At 43.6% G+C, this 24,198-nt stretch overlaps 1 protein-coding gene across 1 annotated transcript in view; it reads right to left on the reverse strand.

Annotated features, from left to right (window-relative positions):
• The window catches only part of RP1 (RP1 axonemal microtubule associated), a 595,469-nt gene that overhangs the window by 454,232 nt on the left and 117,039 nt on the right, over positions 1-24,198 (reverse strand). The window contains exons 10-13 of the mRNA XM_040433131.1: positions 16,451-16,527; positions 15,636-15,667; positions 15,417-15,546; positions 4,699-4,802 (exon numbers count right to left, since the gene is read on the reverse strand). Coding sequence (XP_040289065.1) covers positions 4,699-4,802; positions 15,417-15,546; positions 15,636-15,667; positions 16,451-16,527 — 343 coding nt within the window. The remainder of the gene's footprint in view (positions 1-4,698; positions 4,803-15,416; positions 15,547-15,635; positions 15,668-16,450; positions 16,528-24,198) is intronic.

A 24,198-nucleotide genomic window follows, 5' to 3' on the forward strand; every position in this document is an offset into this window, starting at 1 on the left:
CTTTTCTCAGTTCATGGGCAGTTATTTTGCGCCTTGGTTTTTCCACACGCTTCTTGCGACCCTGTTGACTATTTTGAATGAAACGCTTGATTGTTCGATGATCACGCTTCAGAAGCTTTGCAATTTTAAGAGTGCTGCATCCCTCTGCAAGATATCTCACTATTTTTGACTTTTCTGAGCCTGTCAAGACCTTCTTTTGACCCATTTTGCCAAAGGAAAAAAAGTTGCCTAATAATTATGCACACCTGATATAGGGTGTTGATGTCATACCCCTTCTCATTACAGAGATGCACATCACCTAATATGCTTAATTGGTAGTAGGCTTTCGAGCCTATACAGCTTGGAGTAAGACAACATGCATAAAGAGGATGATGTGGTCAAAATACTCATTTGCCTAATAATTCTGCACGCAGTGTATAGCGCCGAAGCGATTTTACGGTGTTTCTGCAGTGATCAGAAAAATATATATTCTGTCACTGCGGTGGGGCAGACTGAACGCGAGTGTGCGCACAAGATCAGGCCTGGTTGAAAACTGCGTTTTTTGTAGAGCAATTGCGAACAAGAAAAGGCATTTTCTATATAGTTCTGGCAATGTGCAGATCCGCAAAATGCGGAAAGCACATTGCCGGTGTCCGTGTTTTGCGGGTCCGCGGTGTCCGTGTTTTGCGGATCCGCAAAACACATACGGACATCTGAATGGAGCCTTACAGGGGGGGTGATCAATGACAGGGGGGTGATCAGGGAGTCTATATGGGGTGATCAGGGGTTAATAAGGGGTTAATAAGTGACAGGGGGGGTGTAGTGTAGCGTGGTAATTGGTGCTACTTTACAGAGCTGCCTGTGTCCTCTGGTGGTCGATCCAAGCAAAAGGGACCACCAGAGGACCAGGTAGCAGGTATATCAGACGCTGTTAACAAAACAGCGTCTGATATACCTTTCAGGGGTTAAAAAAAATCGCCGCTGGCAGGCTGTAAATCAGCTCGTTTACCTTCCGTTCCTGTGAACGCGCGCTCCTGTGTGCGCGCGTTCACAGGAAATCTCGCGTCTCGCGAGATGACGCGTATATGCGTCTACGAGGAACAAACCGACCGCCCGCAGGACGCATCCCTGCGTTAGGCGGTCGGGAGATGGTTAAGGGGCGGAGATATGGAGATGAGGGGTATGAGAGATGGGCTAACTCAGCCACCCCCAATCAACCATACATACATAGTGGCATAAATAGCCATGTAAGGTGCGTCATTCCTATAGAATCATAGAAAACGCTACCAAGGTATTTAAGTAGCAGGTTCATTGGACAGGTTAGATTTAAAGAAATAGATGAATAAATTACCCAATGGTATCTGGTTCAGCGGGATAAGCATATTGGCAGAAAATTAAACTGGGGGGACCTAATAAAGCCCCATTAAAAGAAGCTAGACAAGTAGATGGGTCCCTATATGTAATATGAAGTATGAACATATCGTGCAGATCGGGCATCCGACCTCAGCACATAGGGGGTCGGGGTGGATTGCCCCACTCCATATAGGGGCTCTCGGTGAGGGTCATTCTGGGTATCAAAGATACCCCAATTGATGATCACTCATCTAATGAACTAATCTTTTTTGACCCTCTTAGAGGAGGCAACTGGACAGCTGCCACTAGTCAACGGGATGACCTGGTCTCCCCAATGTAGCACCCAAAGGAAAGTTGCTCATTTAAACCATTTGGTTGTGAGGTCTTCAATTCAAATATCCACCAGGTCTCCCTTTGCAGTATTTTCCTGTCCCAGTTGCCTCCTCTTTTCAACAGAGGAACGAGTTCAATGGCCATGAATGTCATGCCCTCATTTTTGCCATTATGGCTAGCTTCTACATGTTTAGCCAGTGTGGTGTCCCTACCGTTTCTAATGTCCCCTAGGTGTTCTCCCACTCGTCTTCGAAATTCCCGGGTGGTTTTGCCTATATATTCTAGGCCGCAGTGACATGTTACCTTGTAGATGACTCCCCTTGATCTACAATTGAGAAAGCACTTGATGGAATACATTTTGCCTGTTACATTACTGCAGAAATCCCTACCCCTCATGATGAAGGGGCAGGCAACGCAACCCCTCTAGGCCCGCGCTGGTTTAAAAGAACGCCAGCACGGGCACTCACTGCCATCACGCAGGAGGAGTGGACCCTGAATCGCTGCACATAGAGAAGCTAAGTACCATTTTTTTTCACAATACTGTTCCTTCCCTGGCTGGCCCCAACACACTTGGAAGCACCGTGGATTGGATACTTCTCTAATTGTGTATATGTGTGTATTCTGTTTTGTTTTGCATATAGGTCCCCTGATGACCTGGCTGACTGCCAGTGAAACGCGTCGGGCCTATGTTTTTGTTTGGTACTATATGATTTGTATGTCCTTGGATGTGTGATACCTTTGCAATTCTGACGAAGCTGGGCAGTCACTGTTATTGCCTGCAAGGGACACTAAGGGACATATAGTGAGGGCATCATCTTGAGTTAGAACCTAGGGATATACTAGGGGAAGAGACCCAGCATCTGTATTCCTCTTTATCTGTATTCCTATGTTTTGTAAACTCACCCTCCTAGCAAGTGTTTACATTTCACACCTGCTTCTCTTCTATACCTTTTTCATTTGGTGGTGTATGACTACTAATGTATGTAGTCTCTAATTAAACTATTGGGCCTACTATTTTAACCATTGACTATTAAAAGTTATCTTTTAAGGCAATCCCACTTTTCAATTACACTTTCAATATTTATGGGTGCCATATACATTACTTTGGTTTGACTGGTTACAACTCCAGTTAAGTGATCATTCTGTTGTACTACTGTTAGCAGCCTGCATGGCTTAAACGTGCTACCATGCCCTAGACTTGTTTCCCATCGAGCACATCTGGGATGTCATTGCAAAGGGCCAGCAGCTGACCTTGATGATTTGCATATGCAAGTGCATTCAGCATAGCAGAATATTCCTCAGACAACCATTAAAAAGCCGAGGTGTGTAAGTGCACGCATTTCTGCACATAGTGTCCATATTCTATATTGAATAAATAGAGATGTTTTGAATATTTAGTTTCCTTTTTTTAATCATTTGCATATCATTAACATGTCTATTGATCCCGTAATTGATATAATTCCACGACTTTTCCTTCTTGGTGTTGCAATATGAGAAGTGAATTTTAGATGCATAACTTTTCATCATACTTTAAATAATTTTTTAATAATCAGAAAATTCCAAGCTCCACTGTGTAACCAGGTGAATCTATATGTTAATACATTATTGACCATTCCTCGACAGACCTCTACTGCTTGAATTAACCCTTTTATGAGTCTAAGACAGGATGCCCACCCTGCGGCCCTCCAGCTGTTGCAAAACTACAAGTTCCATCATGCCTGGACAGCCTACAGCTATCATGGCATTCTGGGAGTTGTAGTTTTGCAACAGCTGGAGGGCAGCAGGTTGGGCATCCCTGGTCTAAGCTATATGTGTAACCATACAGGGTAATAAGTGTAAACTCAAATTCTCTTGCCTGCCCTCCAAGTGTTGTTAGCAGAACACAGGTTTAGTCAGGGGGTGTAACCCTGACTTTAAATCTTAATTGGGCTAAAATAAAGGAGACCAGAACTATATATTATGTGAAGTAGTGGGCTCACATTTTGCATTGAGGACTAGGGGTAGTCCCATCTTAGACATTTGTGGCATATCGATAGGTTATGCTATAAGTGTCAGATAGGTGTAGGTTCCACCTCTGGGACCTACTCCTATATCTAGAACAGGATCCAGAAGTTAAAAAGGAGAGCACACTGTGCACGTGCCGCATCCTCTGCATTCCCCACTATGGAACCTTGGAAGTCACATGGCAGTGAATGGAGAGCAAGCAGTGCAAGTGTGACCACCCTTCTATTCATCATTATGGGGCTTCTGAAAATAGCCGAGCCAGCGCTAAGCAATTTTTGGAAGTCCCATAGTGGTGAATGGAGGGTGGTCACACGTGTGAGGCTTGTTCTTTGTTAACTTTGGAGCTCCATTCTGGAAACAGGAGTAAGCCCCATGTATCCTGGCGATACACCATAAATATCCAATATGGCAATATCCTTTCATAAGTTTCGGTCAGATGTGCAAATCTGAATGTAAGATCTCTTAACAACTGTGTCTTGGTTTCTGTTTATACTGGGAGTTAAGATGCTTGTCACCCAATGTACCTAATAGATTTGCAATGGCTCCATCGAGGTCCCATAGTGGTGTTCATTTTCTTGGGACTAATATCATTGCATTCAGCTATTTGCAAATGTAAACATAGCCTTAAGTAGGGTTTCTGTCGAGCCTGTATGGACAGTTTATGCACACTGCTAATAAAGCCCATATTAAATTCATCTAGGGTAAGTTTTTTTTTTACAGATTGATATATTGTATGTTATGTATGCTGTATATATTTCATATTTTCCAAGTATAGTTTGTTTAAATAAAATGTACTTGAAATAATTTATTAATATAGAGGTGAAAAGGCATCTCAGCAAAAAGGCTTACAGACATTTTATACATGAGACATCATGTACTGTCAGCTTTATTATGAATACTAATGAATATGCCATGCCGTGGAATATAGATTTTTTTTCCCCCAATGGGGACTGTACAGAACATTTATAATGCAAAATATTCTTAAAGGAAATCAGAAACACATTTATATTGAAAATATGTCCTTCATACCATTGCAGCAACTACTCCCTTGTCGATTGCCAATGCAAGATGTCGGAGGTGATGACTTCTGAAGACACGCACCTTTCCTCTCTTTACCAGAACGTCAAACAAAGCTACATATAAAAAAAGAAAAGTTCAAACTGGATTATAAATAAGTGTATGGGCATTCTGTCCTACAATTATATAATGATGCATCAAGGTACAGACATCTTAAATGGGTTCTGCAGTTTGTTTAAACTGATGATCTATCCTCTGGATAGGTCATCAGCATCTGATCAGCGGGGGTCCGACACCAGGGACCCTCGCCGATCAGTTGTTTGAGAAGGCAGCGGCGCTCCAGGAGCGCCGCAGCCTTCTCACTGTTTACCGCAGGCCCAGTGACGTCACGACTAGTATAATGGCCTGGGCGGGGATAAGCTCAGTTCACTTGAATGGAGCTTAGCCCCGCCCAGGCCAGTGATACTAGTTGTGATGTCACTGGGCCTGCGGTAAACAGCGAGAAGGCCGCGGCGCTCCTGGAGTGCCACTCCGGCACTGCCTTCTCAAACAGCTGATCAGCAGGAGTCCTGGGTGTCGGACCCCACCGATCTGATGCTGATTATCTATCCAGAGGATAGATCATCAGTTTAAACAAACTGCAGAACCCCTTTAAGATTGACAAGGCATGCTGGGAGCTTTCGTCTGACTAAGATTGATGAGTAATGGCAGCTTAGCGCCTCCCTAACCTATCCTTTAATTTAAACTCCTAATACTAACCTAAAAAAGCTCTTTCCAGACTATTCCCTCACTAATCTTCAGAATGCCTTCACTCACACAACCTTTACACTGTGTGTGAACCTTTCTTCTCTACCTCTGTAATCTGTTTTTCACATTCCACCATTTGAGAGATCCCATTGTCCATTCCTCTAAAAATTCATATGCATGTATCCAGATGTCTTCAAGGGGTTCTCCTGCAGGGGCGGATTAAGTGCATGATAGGCCCGGGGCTGTCTACCCAACTTGCCCCCCCCCCCCTCCATTTTAGTTTTAGTTTTAGTTTTTTTTCTGTATGAAGAGGCTGCGGTGCTTCGTAAGCGCCACAGTCTCTTCCTAGGCCATATGACATGGTTCACATGGTCTCGGTGCAGCTCTGTCCCATCTGAGTGATTGTGGCTGAGCTGCAATACCAAGCGCAGTGCTATCAAATGGACAGGATAAGGAGCAAAGAGGCTGCGGCGCTCACTGGGACATCACGGTCGGTCTCCTCAAACAGCTGATTGGTGGGGGTGCCAGGAGTATGACCCCCACCATCTCATAACTCTCTGAGTACAGATTTCATAGATGTTACCTGCAGTCCTATGTAACACCCCACATAACACAGTGAACTATTAAAATAAGTTGCCAAATTTAAAATACTGTACATATGATTATGATAAAAAAAGACTTGGAGGAGAAGATGAGACACAGGTCACAGTAGTGAGCCAGCTCTACATATAGCAGAATACAGCACCACATACCTATTAAATCCAGTGACATCTCCTGTCATGTAGACCTTCTCTTTCCTCTTCTCCTCCATTTGACACAGAACGCCATGACAAATTCTTTCAGCCGCATTTCGTCTCTACAGAGTTTGTTACACAGACACGTTAGATTTCTCATAATTGGGGTCATTTATCAAACTGGTGTAAAGTAGAACTGGCTTAGGTGCCCATAGTAAACAATCAGATTACACCTTTCATTTTCCAAAGGAGCTGTGAAAAATGAAATGTGGAATCTGTTGCTATGGGCAACTATGCCAGTTCTACTTTACACCAGTTTGATAAATTACCCCAAAGGTCCCTATAGTGCCTACAGCAATTATAATGTCCCCTAGAGTGCCCCCAGTAATAAACACACCCTATACTGTGCTCCAGGTAATAATGCTTGTATAGTGTCCCCAAAAATAATGTCCCCTAATAGCAATGCCCCCACACTGCCCCCATTTCGTAATTTCCCCCACTCTGCCCCATATAGTAATTTCCCCCACACTGCCCCCTTTTAGTAATTTCCCCCACACTGCCCCCATTTAGTAATTTCCCCCACACTGCTCCATATAGTAATTTCCCCCACTCTGCCCCATATAGTAATTTCCCCCACACTGCCCCCATTTAGTAATTTCCCCCACACTGCCCCATATAGTAATTTCCCCTACACTGTCCCATACAGTAATTTCCCCCACACTGCTCCATATAGTAATTTCCCCCACACTGCCCCATACAGTAATTTCCCCCACACTGCCCCATACAGTAATTTCCCCTACACTGTCCCATACAGTAATTTCCCCCACACTGCTCCATATAGTAATTTCGCCCACACTGCTCCATATAGTAATTTCTTCCACACTGCCTGCCATTTTGTAATTCCCCCCACACTGTTCCCCGTGTAGTAGTTTGCCCCACAAAGTAATTTGCCCCCACACTGCCCCATCAAGTAATAACCCCCCACACTGCCCCTCATTAAGTAATTTGCCCCGACACTGCCCTTCATTAAGTAATTTGCCCCCTACACTCCCCTTCATTAAGTAATTTGCCCCCAAAATGCCCCCAATTAAGAAATTTACCCCACACTTCCCTTCATTAAGTAATTTGCCCCCACAATGCCCCCAATTAAGTAATTTGACCCCCACTGCCCACAATTAAGTAATTTGACCCCACACTGCCCCCAATTAAGTAATTTGCCCCCACACTGCCCTTTATTAAGTAATGTGCCCCCACACTGCCTCCAATTAAGTAATTTGCCCCCACACTGCCCTTCATTAAGTAATTTGCCCCCACACTGCCCTTCATTAAGTTATTTGCCCCCACACTGCCCCCAATTAAGTAATTTGCCCCCATGGAAACATTTGCCCCCACTGTCCCTGTAGTAATATGTCCTCCTTTGCCTCCCAAAGTTGGCACACACACAAAAAACAAGCAAAAAAAAAGGCTAATACTTACCTGTGTCCGGAATGGTGAGGCAGGCGCGCGTACGTCAAAGCGCGATGATGTCACCACGCACGCCGGGCTTCTACCACCACATAGGCCTCAGGCCTACTAGGCTTGAAGCCTATGGAGGTGATAGGCGGCGGGGCAGGGTACTATGCGCTCCCGTGCCCCGCTGTAGTTTGTGGGCATTTGGGTCTGGGTTGGGCCCCTCAGCGATGCCGGGCCCGGGGGCTGCCGACCCAAATGCCCCAATTATAATCCACCACTGTTCTCCTGTCATTTCTTCTAATCTGCAGTTGTTACTAAGCTGTGGAAGGAGGATGTTTTACATAGTACCTAAGTAGTAAGTAAAATATCTTCCTTCCACAGATAAGTAACAACTGCAGATTAGAAGAAATTTCTGGAGAACCCAGAAAAGCAAGATTTACATGCACAGATTCCATTTTCTACCTTCTGCCCACCAAATTTTTCATTTTTCTATTTACTACAGAAGAGGAAAAATAATAGAGAATGCCTAAAGTGAATATCTCCAAACCCTATTTTGTTCAAAAGTCTGTACTAATTTCTTAATATGCCTGTGGGACTGCTGGAGATAGCTGAGTACAAGCGGATGACTACGTCTGGCAGTCCTACAGAGCTGAATAGAGCGGCAGTGTGAATACGTAACCTCCGCCCATTCAAACAGGGGAATACAGGTCTCCCATTCTCGTGATCGGTAAGGGCCCAAATGGTTGGACCCCGATTGATCAGATACTTATCCGCAGTCCTATCTATAAAATCAATATGTATGGAATTCAGTAGGCATTTACTTTAATGGGGATGTGAACCTTTGGGTGGTTTCGGCAATTCCCCACCTTGAGCAGATCTGTAAAGGGAAGCATACTTACCTGCTTCCCGGGGCAGGGTCCAAGCTCTTTCACTTCTCGGCTTTGGCTGCTTCTCTTGGCTCCCTGTAAGCATCCTGTTTGACGCCTCTGCAGTTAATTGCTGGTGACTTGCTCCACTTGCCTCAAGTGATCATTTCCCAGCAATTGGCTGCAGCGGTCATGTCATACAAGATGTTGACACGAGCACATCGGGAGCTGCAGATTTGGCAATGGAGCAATGGAGCCAGAACCCAGCATCGGGGAGCAGGTAAGTATGACTACTACTGCGGGTCAGGCCACTCTGAGAGGTCTGGAAAATGGTGGACAACCCCTTTCCCTTTAAGGTTAATTGTAATAAACCTCTATTGTTCTAACTGGATATATTTCAAAAACAAAATTATCCAAACATGAAAAACAGTTCAGGAGTAAAATGCATGTATCCATTCCCTTAATATACTTGGAAGGACATTTTCTATCTCATCGAGGCTCCATATTGCATGTTGTGGCAGCACTCAGAATCCTGCAATCAGCAGTGATTGTAATTGAATTATTAATTGTAATGCGATGCGAACCCTATATAAATGCTCCAGTACTGAATAAGGGAGCTTAAAGAGGACCTGTCGCCTCTCCTGACATGCCTGTTTTAATAGCTTCATGCGTTCCCCATGTAATAACAATTCTGGAACATCTATTCTTATTGCTCTATGTTGTGCTGTTCCGTTATTTTTTCTACTATAAGTTATGAATGAATTGCTAGCAGTCTGCAGTAAGGGTACAGAGGGGAGGTACCCAGTTGGGTGTGTGTACCTGCACAGACTCACTCTATTCAATCAGTGCTGCCATTTTCAGTCTGTGCACCAACTGGTTACCTCCTGTGACGGACTGAACCGTCACTGGGGCTGCTGGAGAAGCCTGAGGGCCAGCCTCCTTCCTACGGACTATGGACCCAGAACTATGGAGACCCCCTTAGACCTTTTGGGGTTACAAGGAACTATGAACCCTGATTTATGTATGGAATTTATATGCCACATATTTCCTATTGCCCATTAAAGGTGCAGGGTGTGAATTCAGCAGCACACAAAGGGTAAACTCTGCACTGAGACTCCCACTGATTGTGTTAGTGATGGGATTACAATAGCTGACTCTAGGAGCAGCCGACTCCTAGATGAGTAGATCACCCTATGATACACTCAGGAGATAATCCAATCACATGTGTCTCCTCTCTCCCTATTCATTCATTATGGAGGGGGTGAAGATGTCTGTTTGCATGTTGTTCATGGTTCATTGATTTATGTTGTTAGACTTCTTGAATTGTATATATATACTGAGTTGATCTTCAATAAAGTGAGTTCCTGTTTTACATTCAACATAGAGCCTTGTCTCATGTGTGTGGGGATTGCTATACGCTGTATACTCCCCTGGCTATAACTCTTAGCTGTTGTAAGAGCTGTTCCTGTTCCTGTGGTGGTTACAGTGTTGAGTGGAGTACTTGGAGCCCTCAGGAAGCACTAGGAGCATCTATCAACGGAGGTACCCTGTCGGGGTGCCAGGAGATCCGTTACACCTCCCCTCTGTACCCTTACTGCAGACTGCTAGCAATTCATTCATAACTTCTAGTAGAAATAATAAAGGAATGGCACGACATAGAGGCATAAGAATAGATGCTCCAGAATTGTTAGTACGTGGGGAATCCATGTAGCTATTAAAATAGGCATGTCCGGAGAGGGGACAGGTCCTCTTTAAAGTGGTTAGCCCATGAAGTGAAAACTGTTTTTAATAACATTTTCTGGAGGACTTTCTTCACTTTCTGTAGGTGGGTAGCAGTATATCAAGCACCTGCATCTCCCAGGAATCATTGCAATTAGCTCTTGTTAACCCCTTCCCCCCTGCATATAAAATAGTCCTTCACCCATAGTCCCAGAGAGACATATACATTATGTAATGCCCCCACAATTTCTTTCTTCACTTTTTAGAGCAGGGGTCAGCAAACTTCAGCACTCCAGCTGTTGTGAAACTACAACTCCTAACATTTTAACTTGCCAGGCTGTTCTTGGGATTCCCATAGAAGTAAATAGAGCATGCTGGGAGTTGCAGTTTCACAACACCTGGAGTGCTGAAGGTTGCTGAGAGAGATAGCTATACATTTCTGTTAATTTAGTAGGTATGAATGAATGAATGAATGAATGAATGAATGAATGAAAGGCGTCCAGGCTACGTCACTGTGAGATCACTCCACTATCAATGAGGAGAAGGTGGCAGGGAAGCTACTGAGCATGGTAGGTCACCTCTGAATACAGGAGCAGATGGACACGAAGGATAAAGAGCAGAGGGCGCTACCAGAGAGAAAAATGTGATGTACATAAAAACAGACAATATTTTTATTGCATGTTGTGGTGATATGTACATTATAAGTGCTGGGAGGTGTGTATATTCCACCCAGATACCTAAGATGGGTGAGATAACTGAAATCCAGAAAGCTGCTGTGGTTTCAGCAAAGTGTAGTTTGCTGAGACGGTTTTGCCTAGATGTTGTTCTGGGCTGTATTTCATGTGGACTGGGGGATAGGTTTGGTAGTAGGATCTACCAGTCCACACCCTTCCACTACATGTATTGTCTTTTGCCGGAGGTGATCGCAGGTGAGGCCTGCTGCTGTAATCAAGGAGGGATAAAACAACCCTCTGTGTATGATTTGGAGGGAGAAAGGTTGAGGAAGCCTGAGAGGCTCTGTGTGGTCTCAGCCAGGAGGGCTGAGGGGCCACAAGACTTTGTAAAGCCTGAAGTTTGGGGGGCGCAGCGACGCCTACGGAAAGAGGGTCGCACGGTCAGAGTCGGGAGGACTTCTGGACCATCTCCCCCCAAAAGGTGCTGATGTGGTAACAGCCTGGAGGCTGCTGGACCGTATATGGCTGAGGAAGCTGGATCTAATCCTGTGTGTGAACAGCGCTTTATAGGTGAGGTAGAGACAACACGTGTATTAGGTAGAGCCCAGACGGGCAGGTGTTTATTTTCGATGTTTATGTATGTGATGGTTCTGAAGTGCCGAAATAAAGCACCTTTTGGACTTGAACCCTGTTGTCAGAGGAGAAGTCTGTGATTGCGACCCCCTGAGAGAGAGCGATCCCTTACAATTAGTGGAGAATGCGGGCAATGTCTAAGCTAAAAGGGCAACAGCAGGTTGCTAAGGGCATGTGTCCATGCTAAAATGGCACAATGTTGTTGTTAGGGGCAACAGAAAGTTAAAAGGCAAAGTGTCGCTAGGGGCGATGGTATGAGAAAAGAACATGTGCTGCTGAAGATTGTATTGGAGAAATTTAAAGGGCCGGAAGCCAATGTCTGGATAAAGATGCTGTTGCAAATCTGGACACTTTTGCTGTGTTGCAAGGAAATCTTGTGGTGATTTTAAAGGGCCGAAAGCCCAAGTGAAAAAGACTGACCTGTGGATAATTTTTTTTTTTGGGGTCACTATGAAATCCTATGTGGAAGTTTCTGCGGCTTGGTGGAGCCCATAAGGTGCAACAAAGTATTACTGGGAGTGTTGCCAGCTGGAGGAATGTGCAATGGAGGATTGTTTAATCAGGAGATCTGACAACACATTTGAGAGATCCTGCGGGTTGGTGATTGGGGGAGTCCCGCTGGGGGTCATTCTAGATTCCCGCCAACAAGTGGCTCGGGTCATGCCCGACGTACTGGACTTTCTGAAGAGGGAGCCAGAGACAGATACCACTGTGTCTCTGACCTTTGTAACAGACTATGGCTCTGTAAAGTGGGCGCTCTTGAAATGTGAGACCCTGGAAGTAGAATTCATAGTGGTCAGAGACGTTCCGTTGTTTTGGCAGCTTTGGAGCGAAGAAAGTGCTTCAAATTGTACGGTTGGAGAATCTGAGCAGAGTGTGTGACTCGTCGGCTTGAGAAGGAAGACTGGATTCAAGGCCAAGGTGTTTCCCATGGCAACGGCTGCACTAAGGTGCCTGTATGTGATCATGTGACCAGGAACCAAGGGCTGGAGGTTCCTAACATCCAGGAGAAGGATGATGGCCGCTATGGAGATGTGCGTATAGCACTTGGGAGAGCCGAACCCGTGACATCTGTGGGTAAGAGCGTTCCTGTTATGGTGTGTGTGACGGAAAATGAAATCGTGAGCAAGGCTCTGGAGGTTGGGCATGTTACTGACCAGTTCCCTACTACCTCAGAAGCCATGAACCGTGATGTGAATCGGCGGCAGTCGCTATGTGCCGAGTCGGTAGGTGTTAAGACACCGGGACTAGAGACTGCGACAAAAGTGTGTGACATTGTGGTAAATGGCAGTCCAAGCATTATTGGAGGCAGGGAGCCAGGTGAGCCTGGTACATGCCAGCTTGCTAGATGGGGACTATGTGTTGGACAAAAGTGTGCTGGACATACATGGGGATAGCAAGAACTATCCTGTGGCTCTTACTGAGTGTGAGACTCCAGTGGGAACTGGGACTTATGACCTTGGTGTTGCAAAAAAGCCCATGCATGATGTAATGTTGGGCTGTGATTTCCCCTGGTTTTGGGAGTTGTGGGGAAGAGGAGACACTTCTGCAGCAAGTGATGAAACTCTTGTAGAACCTGTACCTGTCCCTTTAAATGATGGTGTAAGGGAAATGACCATTGAAAACAATGGTTCAGATGAAGTGCAGAATAAAAATGTGAAGTTAATTGAAATGCATAATTAAAATGTGGAGTTATGTGAAATATATGATGATGATGATGATGATGACACCCCTTTTCCTTTGCAGGCTGTGATCGGAGAAGAAGCTCCTTCTGCTGGTAAAAATTTATGTGATTTGACAATGCTGATTGATAATGTTGGTAGCACACAGCTGAGCTAACCCACTGTGGTAAATGTGCAGGAAAGTGTGGTAGTGCTAGAAGGTGTACCACACGAACCAGATGCAGATAAGTAGTTTCCACAGTGTTCTATGGATTATGAACTCATGTGCAGTGTTCACGAGGTGAACCAGGCTGATGAAGGAGTGCCTGGGTGGGATCATAACGTGAACCGGATTGAGTACCGGAAAGACCGGAAATATTTGTGGCCACACATAGCAAGATTGAGAATGTGTCGCAACCAATTCCCACTGAGAAAGCAGAAGAGTCGGTTCACGGCCCGAAGTCTGCTCTGGGTGAACAGCCAGTCAGGCACCTGAACCGAAGGCTGACTCCCATAAAATACTGGTTGTGGGGTACGAAACTGACAAACTGAGCTCTGATTTTTGTGACAAACTGAGCTCTGCTGGCTTGGGTGTGGCAGAATAAAGGGAAAAGTGTGACACTGGTCACATCTTCCGGAGGACACGGTGGAAAAATGCTCAGACCTCCGGTCTGAAGAAGAAGGGGGGATATGTGGATGTGTACAGTATAAGTGCTGAGAGGCGTGTATATCCCACCCAGATACCTCAGCTGAGTGAGATAACTGAAATCCAGAAAGCTGCAGTGGTTTTAGCAAAGTGTAGTTTTGTCTAGATGTTCTTCTGGGCTGTATTTCATGTGGAATGGGGAATGGGGAATAGGTTTGGCAGTGGGATCTGCCAGTCCACACCCTTCCACTACATGTATTGTCTTTTACCGGAGGTGATTGCAGGTGAGGCCTGCTGCTGTAATAAAGGAGGGATAAAACAACCCTCTGTGTATGACTTGGGGGGGAAAAGGCTGAGGAAGCCTGAGAGGCTCTGTGTGGTCTCAGCCAGGAGGGCTGAGGGGCCACAAGGCTTTGTAAAGCCTGAAGTTTGGGGGGCCCAGCGACGCCTATGGAAAGAGTGAGGAAAAGTCGGGAGGACTTCTGGACCATCTCCCCCCCCTCCTCAAGGGTGCTGGTGTGGTCACAGCCTGGAGGCTGCTGGACCGTATATGGCTGAGGAAGCTGGATCTAATTCCATGTGTGAATGGGGCTCTATAGGTGAGGTAGAGACAACACATGTATTAGGTAGAGCCCAGACGGGCAGGTGTTTATTTTTGATGTTTATGTGTGTGATGGTTCTGAAGTGCCAAAATAGAGCACCTTTTGGACTTGAACCCCATTGTCAGAGGAGAAGTCTGTAATTGCGACCCCCTGAGAGAAAGAGCGATCCCTTAAAATGTATACTGCAATTAGGGATAAGCGAATCAAAGTTTTTGATCCAAATTTATGTATAAATTTAATTCACTGCAAAGCCGAATTTTCTCGTACTTTGCGGTAGGGAATCGATTTAACCTGAAATAGGGTAGAAAAAATAAAATAAATACCTGCTCCATATGCTCGCAATGGGCCGCTGGCCGCCATCGTGCTTGATGGGCCAGCCGGCATGATGACGTCACCTTGGGCCGTGCGAGATTTCACACCAGACCTTCAAGCAAGATGTGGTGGCCGGCCCTTGGATTATGTAAGTATATATTTTTTAAATGTACACTCTTTTATGTATATCAGATGCTGCGATCATGTATGAGTGAGGCATCTAAAGGGTACAATGACAGGGGGGAGGGCACAATCGCCGCTCCCTGTGATTGCACCCACTACTTACAAAGAAATGCACTTCGTGACGAAGTAATTCATCACAAAGCAAATTTTTTTGTAAAATTCTGTGAAGCAGCCGAATCGAATTTTACTAAACTTTGCTCAACTCTAATTGCAATATTGCTCTACTTAAAATCCCCTATTTGTTGCATAGTAATGCTTTTTGTGGGATGCAACTCTGTGAATATCACACCATTTTATGCACAGCAGGAAACATGTACCCTGACAACTCTGGCTGCAGTATTTATAAGGTACTCGACAGAGCAGAAGGTAAGTATATTGAGGGAATATTCATTTTGGTAAGGCCTATCTTGTTGTATTTTGTTATGCTCTCCCATCATTTTATTCATATTACATGGAATACAGGAATTACAGGAATATTTGTACATTTAAGGCTAAAAGTACCATGTTTATCCTTTTTGTCTCCGAGTGCATCCACTTTGCCATCTGGGGTAAGTCGGATAAATTTCCCTGTTGCTCTACAGTACAGCTGCAGACAGTTCTTGTTCTGATACTTCCACTTCTCAGCAGCCCACTGATGAGAAAGGTTTATAAAGAATACGTTATCTTCATTTCCATTGCCTTCCAGAACTAACATACTTAACATTAACATGAGTGAGTTACCATTTCCTTCTTCTTGGCTTCAAGTTCGTACCCTGTTTGAAGTAAGAATATTGTAACCGTAAATAAAACTCACCTTAAAGATGACCTGTCACCTCTCCTGACATGTCTGTTTTAGTAACTACTTGCATCCCCCATGTAATAAGCATTTTGGAGCACCTATTGTTGTGCCATTCCTTTATTATTCCTGCTGGAAGTTATGAATGAATCGCTAGGTCCAGATGGGTGTTATTAGTAAGGGGGTGTCCCTGCACAGTCTGACACTGGCAGCACTGATTGGATAGTGTCAGACTGTGCTGGGACATCCCCCATCTGGACCTTCACTGCAACTTGCTAGCAATTCGTCCATAACTTCAAGCAGGAATAATAACAGAATGGCACATCAAAGAGTAAATAAGAACTGTTTAATATACAGAATACAAGTAGTCACTAAGGGCTCATGCACACGGCCATTCCGTGCATTGGGGACCGCAACTTGAATGGGTCCGTGGACTGTCCACACCGCAAAAAAAAGTAGTGCATGTACTACTTTTTTACGGTGCGGGAGAAACCACATGAAAGCACTCTGTATTGCCTCCGTGGGGTTCCTTGTCTCCGTTCCGCACTGACCTTCCGGATTGCCGACCCATTCAAGTGAATGGGTCCGCATCTGTGATGCGGGGTGTACATGGCCGGTGGCTGCATATTGTTTGCTGGCCGCAATACGGGCATGGCCTGGCAACGGCCATGTGCATGAGCCCTGATATAGACATGTTAGGAGAGATGACAGATCCTCTTTAAGATAAGATGGGGTGCTGGCTTCAGATTTATATACTTACTGGCTGGGAAATCAGCTTCATCTGTGACAGATAGCTTCCCCACAATTTTTCCATCATCCTCTCCTTCATCTAGCCACCTAGATAGAAAATTTAAGTCAATGTCACTGATCTTAAAATAGCTTCCTAATGTCCGTAAGTCAGACCTATGACCCACTACGGAGGTGTGAGACTGACTAGAGTAATATGAATTGAATTTCCAGTTATTTCTCCAGAATTTCTTACATAGAAATGTCTCCTGTTCATATTATTTCCTCCTAGGCTGTCACTTACATTGAAAGGTATGAAAACTTTAAGGCCTCTTGCACAAGGGCGAGATTTCCGCGCGGGTGCAATGCGTGAGGTGAACACATTGCACCCGCACTGAATCCGGACCCATTCATTTCTATGGGGCTGTGCACATGAGCGGTGATTTTCACGCATCACTTGTGCGTTGCGTGAAAATCACAGCATGCTCTATTTTGTGCGTTTTTCACGCAACGCAGGCCCCATAGAAGTGAATGGGGCTGCGTGAAAATCACAAGCGTCCGCAAGCAAGTGCGGAGGCGCTGCGATTTTCACACATGGTTGCTAGGAGATGATCGGGATGGGGACCCGATCATTATAATTTCCCCTTATAACATGGTTATAAGGGAAAATAATAGCATTCTGAATACAGAATATGGTTTCTCTTCTTTCTTCTTTCTTCAGGACCCAGGTAAAGGACCTTTGATGAGATCACTGCACTCATCACATGGTCCATCACATGATCCATCACCACACGAACAAGTGGATTAAGGTGAGTTAAATTATTATTATTTTTTTTTCTAACCCGTCCAGCCCTATTTTACTAATCATTCTGTATTAAGAATGCTATTATTTTCCCTTATAACCATGTTCTAAGGGAAAATAATACAATCTACACAACACCTAACCCAAACCTGAACTTCTGTGAAGAAGTTCGGGTTTGGGTACCAAACATGCCGATTTTTCTCACGCGCGCACAAAACGCATTCAAATGTTTTTCACTTGCGCTGAAAAATCGCACCCGCATCTTATCCGGCCCAAATCCATGACGCCCGTGTGAAAGATGCCTAAGGGTATATGTTTACATGCAGCAGATTCATTGTAGAAATGTATGCACCTTCTGCATTTTCTGCACTTTCAGAACTTTCTGCACCATTCCATTCACTCAACTATTGATTGTCACTGGAGCATTTGCATGGATTTCAGATGAATCGGACTGTTTGCATAGATTTCTGCAAATAAACTTCTGGGTGATGAGTTTTTGTAGAACTACCAGGATGAATGGGGGTATCATGTGGGCATTCTAATCTAAAGTGTAGGTGTACCTATAAGATTGACAGACATGGATTGCAGGATAAAACTTACCAGGAAAGGTTAAAGGACCTTAATATGTACTGTATAGCTTGGAAGAAAGAAGAGACAGAGGGGATATGATAGAAACTTTCAAATACATAAAGGGAATCAACTCGGTAAAGGAGGAGAGCATATTTAAAAGAAGAAAAACTACCACAAGAGGACACAGTTTTAAATTAGAGGGGCAAAGGTTTAAAAGTAATATAAGGAAGTATTACTTTACTGAGAGAGTAGTGGATGCATGGAATAGCCTTCCTGCAGAAGTGGTAGCTGCAAATACAGTGAAGGGGTTTAAGCATGCATGGGATAGGCATAAGGCCATCCTTCATATAAGATAGGGCCGGGGGCTATTCATAGGATTCAGATATATTGGGCAGACTAGATGGGCCAAGTGGTTCTTATCTGCCGACACATTCTATGTTTCTATGTTTCTATGATGTGAAGAGAGTTAGAGAGAGAGGAAGAATAAAGATGAGATGAGAGAGAGCGGAGTAGGCTCCAGTGAGGTGAGACACTGATAAGGACACAGGGGAACATTAATCAAGACTGGGCTTTTCATCGCTGGTCTTGATTCCCCCTGCAAAGCCCGAGGACGCACCAAATTTATGCAGAGGTGCAGGCCACTTATAGATTTGGTGTATCCTCCCGATGGCTGTGCCTCCTAACCTACTGTAGATTCCTGTCTTAGTTCACACCAGAAAACTGGCTTGAAAGCAGACAAATGTGCTTGGCCTGCTGGTTCCTATCCACAACCGCCTTCACCACATCTCGTTTTTCCAACACTTCTGAAAAGTAGCTAGAAGGGGGAAAAGTTAAAAATTTTGACCCAAATATGGCGTGTGCCAAAACTTGCAATTTTTTTTTTTTACACCACAATAATGGTGTAAATTTCACAATAAATGTGCCCCCCCCCCCCCAATTCAATCAGTCTAAAATGGTCTGTTTCCATTGATTTTATGAATAGCAGCTCTGGAGATGAAACTGGTGCCCTAACAAATAGTGATGAGCGGCAGGGGCAATATTCGAATTTGCAATATTTCGCAAATATTTTGTAGAAATTGTAGATTATTTTCTTGATTGTGAAAATCGGCATTGTAATATTTGCGTAATGCGTGCGCAATACAGGCGTGGGTCACTTTTGCTACATTTTCCAAGCTACTAGAAGTTTCCTGATACTGGAGAAAATGGTTGGCACGGCAGAACATTACAATAGCTTTATATGCAGATAGATTGCTCCAATATATTTGCGATTGTGCTAATCGGCACTAATGATGCAAATATTTTGGCACAATACGTTAAACTTCACTTTTTAGCAGGTCTGACTACATATTACTGATTGGTGCACTAAGTATTGTTGTGACATCACAGCACTATGTCAGTAGCATGTATGTATGGACAGCAGAACCTATCACACTACCTAACACACTGCACTGCAACAGCTACACTATATCAGGATATAACCTACACTGACTATCTCCCACTAACTATCTGTATTATATATATATAAGCTAACTAACTATCTAATGTAGTGTGGAAAGCACAGAGCACAGCAATGACACTGCTGTCTGTCTCAGAACTTTAAAATATTGTAGAAATGACTGCTGGGGAGGTTCTTATATAGTAAGGGGTAGGCAACTTTCCTATTGGTTGCTAGGGATGTTGCTAAGCTCTGACAAAGACATTCCAGTCTTCTCATTGGCCCACAAGCAAGAAGCAAGGAGGGATCATGGGTTCAGATAAAAAAAAAATCTACAGGGTGGGCCATTTATATGGATACACCTTAATAAAATGGGAATGGTTGGTGATATTAACTTCCTGTTTGTGGCACATTAGTATATGTGAGGGGGAAAACTTTTCAAGATGGGTGGTGACCGTGGCGGCCATTTTGAAGTTGGACATTTTGAATCCAACTTTAGTTTTTTCAATAGGAAGAGGGTCATGTGACACATCAAACTTATTGGGAATTTCATGGGATGACCCCAAAGATAAAAGTCTAAGGGGGTCAGATCGGGAGACCTTGGGGGCCATTCAACTGGCCCACGACGACCAATCCACTTTCCAGGAAACTGTTCATCTAGGAATGCTCGGACCTGACACCCATAATGTGGTGGTGGGTGCACCATCTTGTTGGAAAAACTCAGGAAACGTGCCAGCTTCAGTGCATAAAGAGGGAAACACATCATCATGTAGCAATTTCGCATATCCAGTGATCCCCTTAGACTTTTATCTTTGGGGTCATCTGAAGGCAATTGTCTATGCTGTGAAGATACGAGATGTGCAGCACCTGAAAATACGGATACTGGAAGCCTGTGCTAGCATTTCTCCTGCGGTGTTGCTATCAGTGTGTGAAGAGTGGGAGAAGAGGGTTGCATTGACAATCCAACACAATGGGCAGCACATTGAACACATTTTATAAGTGGTCAGAAACTTGTAAATAACTCATGAAAGAATAAAGTTACGTTAAAACCAAGCACACCATTTTCTTGTGAAATTCCCAATAAGTTTGATGTGTCACATGACCCTCTTCCTATTGAAAAAACAAAAGTTGGATTCAAAATGGCCGACTTCAAAATGGCTGCCATGGTCACCACCCATCTTGCAAAGTTTCCCCCCTCACATATACTAATGTGCCACAAACAGGAAGTTAATATCACCAACCATTCCCATTTTATTAAGGTGTATCCATATAAATGGCCCACCCTGTAGAATATTGAAAATACAAATATATATCACTATATTCTAAATATTCGTGAATTCTCGAAGTGCCGATATTCGCGATTAATATTCGTGATTCGAATATTCGCGCCAAACACTACTAATAAAGTGACATGCTGTTCAGACTAATCATTATTCTGTAAAGAATAATCCTAATAATTGTATACTGTTTCAGTCATGTAAATTATTTTAGAATTATTATTTGGATGGAGATGCAATCTTATCAGCCAATATAGAAACTGTGGGAGAGATTTACAAAAACTGATGCTAAGGAAAAGTGGTTAAAGGGGTTGTCTCACTTCAGCAAATGACATTTATGTAGAAAAAGTTAATACAAGCAACTCATTAATGTATTGCAATTGTCCATATTGCCTTCTTTGCTGGCTTGATTCATTTTTCCATCACAGTATACACTGCTCATTTCCATGGTTACGGCCACCCTGCAATCCAGCAGTGGTGGCCGTGCTTGCACAATATAGGAAAAAGTCAATATGGACAATCACAATACATTAGTAAGTGCCTTGCATTAACTTTCTCTACATGATAAATGCCATTTGCTGAAGTGAAACAACCCCTTTAGGGTCCATTCACACGTCCGTAGTGTATTGCGGATCTGCAATACACCCGGCCGACACCCCCCCCATAGAACTGAAATAGAAATTGTGGACAAGGATAGGACATGTTCTATTTTTTTGCGGAGCACATAGTGTGCTCTCTGCATCTCTTCTGGTCCCATAGAGAATTAATGGGTCCGCACCAGTTCCCGATATTGCGGAACGGATGCGAACCCATTTGCGGACGTGTGAATGGACCCTTAATTACTTTTCCTTAGCATCAGTTTTTGTAAATCTCCCCCAAAGCTTCTATATTGGCTGACAAGATTATATTCCTGTCACGCCTTGCCTTGTGAATGTGCGGAGATTTGTCAGACTGGCTGCACATGTCTGACTTCTTTGTTTGTTTTGATTTGGGTTTGAGCTGGATCCACCTTCCCTCAGGTGTACTGGGTTTCATTGTTAGTGAGGCTATTTATCCCTACTTCCCCCAGTGGCCTGGGCGGGTTATAGTTCTTTCCTGAGAGCTCTTGGTTTGTGGTGGATCGTCTGCTCCAGCTCTGCTCAAGATAAGTCCTCTCCTTCATTTCTCTTTGTGTGTTTTATCTAGGCCTCTAGGGAGATGCTTGTTTCCTCCTGGTTTGAAGAAGCAGGTAGCCTCTTCCCTTTTCCCTGCTGCTTAGGGTTTGCCCAGGGTGTTTAGGTCTTAGGCACGAGGACATGTGCATATCCACCCTTAGGGTATGCACATGGGCACAGCAGTTTAGGGAAAGCTTTTAGGGATCGCTAGGAGGTGACCCTTTTCTCCCGAGCTTTTGGGCTTAGTCGTTTGTTCTGTTTGTTTTCCCGTGTTTGGTTAGCTTACCTACCTGTCGTGACAATCCCCAGCTAAATAATAATTCTAATTTATTTGTATTAACTTTATCTATATGATAAATGCCATTTGCTATAGTGAGATACCCCCTTTAAGTTGCATACAGTAACCTTCCACATTTTATATATCATAGCTGCTTTGGACAATGAAAGGATCAATCTCATAGGTTGCTTTGGGCAACTAAGTCACTTTTCCTTAACACATGTGTGGATTCAACAACAAAGTATAAATTACAGGTATTTTTTCTATTTCCACAATGGCTGTATTTATATGTAGATGCTGGCTGTGTCCCTGCTTAAGTAGAATTTAAGTGGAGATAGATTTTTAGTTGTGCCAATATAACAGTTTCAAATAAAACACATTTCTCACAAATTGTTGAGAAACAGAGAAAAGAAAAATACAGGGAATACAAAATAATTACGCTATTTTTCATGTCAACAATTTGAGCAAATTATGTTGCATGCCAGGATATAAAGCCGCGCTGATTTAAAGATAATTTCATAATATTAAACTGCGGAACAACAATCCTTAGCAAGATTTCATTAGCTGTTCTCTCAGTCGTGCCGGCATGTGAAAGATTTTTGCATTTCAAATGTTCTCTTAATGAAAAGTTTACAAGCATACTGCATTTATGTTGTTCATCATTGTCTGTTGACATTAGGAAATATGTATGTGCGAGATTATGGGAAATAAAAAACTGTTTTCAAGCACTATACTTCAAAACAAGACTTTATTACAAACATTATTGCTGGTGATCCATAAAGTAGAAGGATGTCACCAATGTAAAGTGGAATGTAGACCATACAGTCATGAGAAAAACAAAGTGCTCTACAGCCACTTTCAATTTTATGGTTTTATGTATCAGGACATACAAAGAAAACATCTGGTTCATAGAAGGTCTTAAAAATAAATCCAACCTATGATGAATGGCACACAACAGATTCTACTATTTCATTATTTATTCAAGAAAAGTTAAGCCAACATGGAAAAGCCATGGGTGAAAAACTAGGTGCACCCCATGAATTGTAGAATATTGTAGATAAAAAAAAATCTAAAAATTGTAGATAAAAGCTTGTATAATCACCTTTAGCAGCAATACTTTGATTTTCTGTATGACTATATCAGTCTCTCACATTGTTCTGGAGGAAGTTTGGCTCGCTCTTTTTTACAACATTGCTTCAGTTCATTGAGGTTTGTAGACATTTGTTTATGCAGAGCTCTCTTAACCCCAGTGACCAGACTGTTTTGGGTCTTACTGACCAAGTGTTTATTTTCCTTTTTTCATAGTCGCGTTTCAAGAGCTTTACCTTTTTTATTTTTCCGTCTATATAGCTTTATGAGGGCTTGTTTTTTGCGGGACAAGTTGTAGTTTTTAATGGAGCCATTTTGGGGTACACTTTCTGATTAAGCTGTAATACTTCCACTGTGTTTTTACATTATAAATTTTACGGCGTTCATTTTTCGGTATAAATAACATAATATTATATATACATAATAAATAAATACATATTTATTTTACATTTTACAACTTTTTTGCAATAAACCCCTTTTTTTTGCATTGCTGCTTCCCAAGAACTATAACTTTTTTATTTTTCTTTCTATGGAGTTGTGTGAGGGCTTGATTTTTGTGGGACGACTTTTATTTTTCTTTGGTATCATTTTGGAGTAAATGGCGCTTTTTGATCGCTTGTTATTATGTTTTTTTGGGATTTTTTATTGGAATTTTTTCCACTTTATAGTCCCATAAGGGTACTATAACAGACAGCTTTTGATTGCTTTTAAAATGCAATACACTATCTCTATAGTGCATTTTATTTAATTGGCAATGCTATTCTAACATTGACCAGCAGGCTGCGACAGAGAGGTGCAGCCTGCTGGAAATTACTGAAGGCTGGTCTGGGGCCTACATCAGACCCCAGGCAGCCTTCACACACAACAGCCCCCCTCGATCGCACATTTGTGGGGTGCCGATGGGAGACAGAGGGTGTCCGCTCCCTCTGTCATCGCTTTACATGCGGCAGGCGCCATTGCCAGCGGCATGTAAAGTGTTAAACAGCCCGGATCGGCACTCCTGCCGATCCTGGCTGTTGGAGCAGGGCCGCAGCTCTCATGTAAGAGTCAGGTCTCCACTGCACGGCCCAGCCTAAGGCCCCTTAGTGACCGCCGTAAAAACACGTATGGCTGGTCACTAAGGGGTTAAGGGTCAACCACAGCATTTCAATTGTGTTAAAGTCTGGACTTTGACCGGG

The sequence above is a fragment of the Bufo bufo genome, chromosome 5, assembly GCF_905171765.1.
Source record: "Bufo bufo chromosome 5, aBufBuf1.1, whole genome shotgun sequence".
In the NCBI taxonomy this organism is placed as follows: domain Eukaryota; kingdom Metazoa; phylum Chordata; class Amphibia; order Anura; family Bufonidae; genus Bufo; species Bufo bufo.